The sequence below is a fragment of the Chaetodon auriga genome, chromosome 10, assembly GCF_051107435.1.
Source record: "Chaetodon auriga isolate fChaAug3 chromosome 10, fChaAug3.hap1, whole genome shotgun sequence".
Taxonomy (NCBI): domain Eukaryota; kingdom Metazoa; phylum Chordata; class Actinopteri; order Chaetodontiformes; family Chaetodontidae; genus Chaetodon; species Chaetodon auriga.
Window position 1 is genome coordinate 1,077,501 of NC_135083.1, and position 6,774 is coordinate 1,084,274.

Below are 6,774 nucleotides of genomic sequence, written 5' to 3' on the forward strand. Positions count from 1 at the left end.
CCTTTCTAACTGTGTGCTGAGCAGTTTCCCTGCAGGGATCAAAGTGTTTCTGAGTCTCAAACTCAGTCTTTGGGAACTGAATGTGTACTTTTACTTTTGGTACTTTAAGTGTGTTTTGATGCTAATACTTTTGTACTTGTATCAGAGTATTTCTTCACTGTGTGTACTGCAGGTATGCCGGTGTTGTACTGGTTCTCCAGGCGGATGTCTCTGTGGGGAACCATCTCCTTCAACCTCGCCGTCTTCATCAACCTCATCATCGCCTTCTTCTACCCCTACAACTCCGGACAAGGTACCACTCTACTGTACTCTACTGTACTCTACTCTACTGTACTCTACTGTACTCCACTCTACTGCAAATGTGCATCTGAATAATGACGTTTTTTTAGCTCACTGTTCATGAAATTGAAAATCTATCACCTTCATCCTCTGAGGAGCAGGAAAATGATCCTACACATAGTAAAACTACTGCTGTGAGTGAAATTAAAGAAAGATTGAATGAGCTTGTCTCTCTCCTCCTCCTCCTCCTCCTCCTCCTCCTCCTCCTCCGCCCAGCGGGAGCCATCGATGACTCCCTGTTGCTGATGTTGTTCTGGATCCTGACCGGTCTCTCCGTTCTGGGTCTGTTCTCTCAGCGTTACGGCCTCCAGCCTCTGACCGTCGCTCTGATACTCAGATCCATTTACCACCTGGGCATCGGCAACACGCTCATACTGCTGGGGTCGCTCAATGTGCGTAAAACTACATTACCCATCTGCCACCTGGGCGCAGGAGGCGCTGCTGGGAGCTAAACATGCTAACATGAAAGCTTGAGATGCTTCTTGTTTAGCTCTTTGTTACCTGTTAGCTCGCTAATGTCACTTCACAAACATGCAAACAAGCAAAACAGTTTTTATCAAGTTTATTTTATTACAGCAGCAAAATAATTCAAAGTGTTTTACAGCAAGAAAAAATGTCAAAGAAACACAACATGAAAACACTCTGAAACCTGATTCAAAGGAGTGAAACAGAACTTGTCCTGATCCTGGAACAGTCCTGCTTCCACGCTAATCATCACCTGATCTCAGGTGACTTTTAGTTTGTCTTCTGTACAGGTGTCACCTGCTCATCTGTCTCTGTCTTCCTGTTCACCTCCAGCTCATCAATAAAGTTGTGTTTGTCGTGAGCTTCGTGGGCAACAACGGGACGTTTATTATGGGATACAAGGCCATGGTGATGGATGTGGAGTTCCTGTACCACCTGGCCTACGTCCTGACCTCCACGCTGGGACTGTTCGTCCACGAGCTCTTCTACAGCATCCTGGTGAGCGCACACACACACACACACACACACACACACACACACACACACACACACACACACACACAGAAACACTGAGTTACTGACCTGTCCGTCCGTCCGTCCGTCCGTCCGTCCGTCCGTCCGCAGCTGTTCGACCTGATCTACCGGGAGGAGACTCTGTTCAACGTGATAAAGAGCGTCACTCGGAACGGTCGCTCCATCCTGCTGACGGCGCTGCTCGCCCTCATCCTCGTCTACCTCTTCTCCATCGTCGGCTTCCTCTGCCTGAAGGAGGACTTCATCATGGAGGTCGACCCGCTGGTGCAGATCGCCGCAGGTAACGCCACACCTCGACTCCCAAACACTCAACTGCTTCTTGGTTTTATTAGCGCCTGTAGAGAGATAACAGGAAGTGAGCAGGACGGCATCTTAACCCCAAAACCACCACAGGTGACCCGCCTCACCTGAGCTCTAACTGACATCAAACAACACTTAACCTTTGACCCCAGTGAGAAACAAACGGAAATCTGATTTTTAAATGTCGGTGAGCTTCAACATTTCTACGTTTTAACAACAGAAAAATGACTCAAAGTCACAAACACTCAACTTCATCTCGCTGGTTTGGAGTCCAGTCAGACTGAGTGTACTGGTCAGGTGTACTGGTTGTACTGCTTGTCACCTGAGCGAGCGTGTTGTTGTTGTTCAGCTCCTCCGCAGAGTGAAGCCTCTCAGGAATTCCTCCGGTCGTGTTCTGCAGACGGAGTCAGCTGCACGGCGGAGAGCACCGTCGCCGCCGCCGAGGAGGAGGAGGAGGCAGGTGAGTCCGTTCAGTCGGGACAGATGTGAGACGACGGTTCAGCTCTTCATCAGACTCTGTGTGGTCACATTAAAGAGGCCGTTTGATTACGCAGAGACGCCACTGGTTTGATTCTGAGGCTGAACAGCAGGTCAGGTGTGAGGTGAAGGTCAGAGTGAGGGTTAGTGTGAGGCAAGCAGTGCTTATGGTACGTCTGTGTAGTGTCCCCACAAGTGATGAAGACCTAACGAATGTGTGTGTGTGTGTGTGTGTGTGTGTGTGTGTGTGTGTGTGTGTGTGTGTGTGTTCCAGAGGAGGCGAACACGGAGCGGGCGTGCGACACTCTGCTCATGTGCATCGTCACTGTGCTGAATCACGGACTGAGGAACGGAGGAGGAGTCGGAGACGTTCTCCGCAAACCGTCCAAGAACGTGAGGAACCTTCTCTGGCTCTCTGTCTCCGCTGCCACTTTAACTCTTTCAGCACAGATTGAAAACATCAGCTAATGTCACACCATCATCCGACTCCTCGGCTCCTCCCGGCCGCAAACGGTCAACGACATTTTTTCGGTCAATGTCTTGAATTTTTCACTCACCTGATAAAAACTCTTCGTGGTTTCTTGGTTTGATTGATCTGAACTGATGATCTGAACATCAGCGTTTCCAGTGTGTGTCACATGTTTCCTCTGCACAAAATCACTTCCTGCCCTCCGTCTGCACCACAACAAAAGACTGACATGACGTCATCAAACGGCCTGTTACCTGATGGCTCTTCAGTGACGTCTCTCTGGATTCTTCAGTGCTGATCTGGACCGACTGACCGCCGACAGAAATATTCTGATTATTGATAAGAACCTCGGACAAACTTAACTTCTGCTTTATCGATCAGTTACGAGCCGATAAGAACGTTTTTTTAGAGCAACTTGCAGGTTGATGTCTCACTAAATTCATACAAAGTGTTTCCTGGAAATGATCATTTGGGCAGAAACTCAGAGCAGAAATTTACTTCATTTGTCATCATGGTGAATTATTGTCGGGAGGAAAAGGTCCCGTATGAGCCGACAGGAGTTCATTCAGGTTAACTTCGCCGTCCCTCATGTGACTCACGTCCAACCAAGAGAACTCCAGACAGATGTTCCTGTGGTCTACGTAGATATTTTATTCTCACAGTCGCCGACCAGCGAGTCGCTCTGTAACAGTCAAATCATGACTCTGTGTGTGTGTGTGTGTGTGTGTGTGTGTGTGTGTGTGTGTGTGTGCGCGTGCAGGAGCCGCTGTTCCCAGCCCGGGTGGTGTACGACCTGTTGTTCTACTTCATCGTCATCATCATCGTCCTCAACCTGATCTTCGGCGTCATCATCGACACGTTTGCCGACCTGAGGAGCGAGAAGCAGAAGAAAGAGGAGATACTGAAGACCACGTGTTTCATCTGTGGTGGGTACAAACAAACACACAAACAAACAAACAAACAAACTTATCGACCAATGAGCCGCCGGCAGACACTCGTCAGGACAGCTGAGGTGACGAACGTTTAGATCCTTGAACGTCTCCTGCTCCGTGTGCTGTTGCAGGTCTGGAGAGAGACAAGTTTGACAATAAGACGGTGTCGTTCGAGGAGCACATCAAACTGGAGCACAACATCTGGAACTACCTTTACTTCATCGTCCTGGTGCGCGAGAAGAACAAGACGGACTACACGGGGCCGGAGAGCTACGTGGCTCACATGATCAAGGTAACAAAAAACAAGTCGATTCAAAGAGCGGGAGCGCCAGAGAGCGAGGAGCTGATGGCCTCCTCTGTTTCAGAACAACAACTTGGACTGGTTTCCGCGGATGCAGGCCATGTCTCTGGTGGTGACGGAGGGCGACGGGGAGCAGAACGAGATGAGGATGCTACAGGACAAACTGGCAGCGACGATGAAGGTGGTGATGACGCTGACCACTCAGCTGACGGAGCTGAAGGAGCAGGTATTCACACACACGTCAGAGCTAAGAAACCCAGAGCGAGTGTGTGAGTGTGTGGGGGTGTGTGTGTGTGTGTGTGTGTGTGTGTGAGCAACACGAACGAGGAAACCCACGTCTGTTTCATCTGACAAACACTGAACGACTCGTCCTGGAAGGTTCATGTGTCTGACACCGGCGTCAGCAGCATCTGTGGTACAGATACCTAAAATACTCTCTGTTGATAACTTATGCTGCGTTCACTGCCACTTAAGAAAATAAGTAAACGAAGAAAGAGAGAAATGCTGCAGGTCTAACAGGACAAAACGAAGTAAAAGTGACAAACAAATCGACCTGTAAGAAGAAGCTAACACATTTTATTCTTTGAGGTGAAATGAATCCAAAAACCACTCAAATCCTGAGTCCTTCCTGAACACCAGTCTCTGTCCAAACAGTCGCATTTTGTTTGTTCAGCCATTTTACAATAAGTTTAATGAATTATTATTAACATTATTATTATGTTATGAGACTTTCTTTGTACTTCAGTGTTTCTTCACGCTGCCTTTAGGAACCATCCATCATTTGTTCATCTGTGGACTCTTTTACTGAGTAACTGATTGTGAAAAATTGTCAGACTTCAAGGTGACGTCTCCAAATGTCTTATTTTGTCTAAAACGGTCTAAAAGGTCTAAAAAGGTTGGTATGTTCTTCGACATATCGCTACAGGCGTTTCTTAATGTGCTTTTATTTTGTATTTTAAGCGTTTGATGTTTTCTTCTTCTACTTGTGTTTTTGTTGCAGTGCACTGAGCGCTCGCTGTAGCTCGCAGACAAACATCTGCACGGTCCTCACAGTAAACACTGGAAGCCTCGTTTGTGGACTTAATGTACTTCCTGTGTTTCCACAGATGACGGAGCAGAGGAAGAGGAGGCAGAGGATGGGATTTGTTGACGTCCAGGCGGGAGCGAGCGCCGCGCTGCCGCCCAGCGCCGCCGGAGGAAACCACCAGATCTACAAAACATAAAGAGGCCGCTGATGATCGGACATGTGACGCACAGCTGGACTGACGGACCGTCCCAAAGGAGAAAACACTAGAATACACGAGCACGACGCTGATAGTCTGAAAGCACAGGAAAGAGTTTTACTTGCTTTTACTTTCTAATGTCTGGCTGATGCTTTCTAATGAGCGGCTACCATTACTGCATACACATAAAGTACATGTTGATAGCATCTCAGCTAAGCTAAGTGTGGTTCATCCTTTGATTCACTGAAAACGACAGATGTTCAACACTGTAGATGAAATGTACGACGTCACTTTCTGAGCGTTGGAGGTCCAGATGTGGCTGTTTGAAGCGGGACTGATCCCTGTGATTGAGCTTGTGTTTAGCCAACATCAGCCTCATTAGTAGAAGCTAGCATTAGCCGCGGTTTTATCGGATGTATTTTCTGGTTGACGTTTTGTTCAGATTAGTTGAAGTATTTTCAACCCTCATCTTCACCCGGACTCAGATCACACGAGGAGTTCGGACCAGTTTAGTCCAGATTCTTCCCTCTACGAGGGCTCGTAGGGGATTCTGGTCCCTGGTGCCTGAGCACATATAGACTGTGAACCCTTTCTACATGATCAATTTGTCTTGACCTCAAGATCAAGCAGAAATGGGAGATTTATGATGCAGCCATGAAGCCTCGACAGAGTCCAGCAGTTCTGTTTTTTTGTGGATCCACCTGAAGTCAGTGATACTCCGAGTTCCCACAACAGATTACCAAGACCTTCTCTGTTCAGCCAGATCATTTCCAAAAATCAGGATCATTATTGACCCAAATCCTCTAAATTACGGTTGAACGATTAACTGGTGTCATTTATGGTTTAGAACAAACAGTCCAAGAGTTTTAGATTTTACACAAACTGAAAACTGTGCGGCTAAAAAAACCTGGAAATGTGCAGAGAAAATCGAAGGATCACAGACTTCCTGTAGGACGACAAGAATTCCCTTTGTTCAGTGTCACAGAAGAATGTTAAAGCGTGTGTGTGTTCAGAGAATAACCAGGCATCAACTCACTTTAGTCATTTTAAGAGAATGTAAATAGAGACTGACATGCAGCATTTCTTTGCTGATGATAGAATTAAATATTTCAGTAATGTTTGTTTGAATGTGAAGTGAGCTGAACCCAGTGTGTTTTTTCTTTGTAAATCTGGGAAACGTAGTTTTTAAGTGATGTCTGTTGTTATTATTATTAAGACTTAACAGTGATTTATTTAAGAAGAGCAGCTGCTGTTTGTTTGTAACGCTGTAACTCGCTCAGTACAGACACTGGAGTACAAGTGAACTGCTTTTAGCAAAGGTTGTCAGCAGGTATTTACATTGACTTCTTTTCCAGATGTGTACACAGAGTGCGGAGGAGGACGGTGTCATGAAGACCACACATCTTCAAAAAATACAAATTAAATATTTACTATGAGAAACAAAATGACTGTTTGCCTATTTGTTAATGGGGAATATAAAGATGGTTAGAAAGGAAAGAGTAAGTTAAAAGTGATAAATTGGATTGGAAGAGTCTGTTCTATGATAAAGTTACACATGAACGACACTCACAGTACACCATGTAACACAAACTACAGGAGGAAGGAAGTAATGTACATGAAGATCATAGTAAGTGATTGTACAATAGCAATATAGATTGGTCGAGTCTGCCAGAGCACAGCATGTCAGTGTAGTGAGTCATTAAATAAGTCATCTGATATTAGGTAGTACAGTAA

At 46.2% G+C, this 6,774-nt stretch overlaps 1 protein-coding gene across 2 annotated transcripts in view; it reads left to right on the forward strand.

Moving 5' to 3' along the window:
- itpr3 (inositol 1,4,5-trisphosphate receptor, type 3) overlaps positions 1 to 6,475 on the forward strand; it is a 50,039-nt gene extending 43,564 nt beyond the window's left edge. For both annotated transcript variants that reach the window (XM_076740771.1, XM_076740772.1), the window contains 10 exons: positions 173 to 292; positions 556 to 731; positions 1,138 to 1,302; positions 1,429 to 1,618; positions 1,988 to 2,098; positions 2,390 to 2,508; positions 3,345 to 3,510; positions 3,648 to 3,808; positions 3,882 to 4,043; positions 4,924 to 6,475. In XM_076740771.1, the coding sequence (XP_076596886.1) occupies positions 173 to 292; positions 556 to 731; positions 1,138 to 1,302; positions 1,429 to 1,618; positions 1,988 to 2,098; positions 2,390 to 2,508; positions 3,345 to 3,510; positions 3,648 to 3,808; positions 3,882 to 4,043; positions 4,924 to 5,040 (1,487 nt within the window). In that variant the 3' untranslated portion in view covers positions 5,041 to 6,475. The remainder of the gene's footprint in view (positions 1 to 172; positions 293 to 555; positions 732 to 1,137; positions 1,303 to 1,428; positions 1,619 to 1,987; positions 2,099 to 2,389; positions 2,509 to 3,344; positions 3,511 to 3,647; positions 3,809 to 3,881; positions 4,044 to 4,923) is intronic.
- Positions 6,476 to 6,774: the final 299 nt, after the last annotated feature.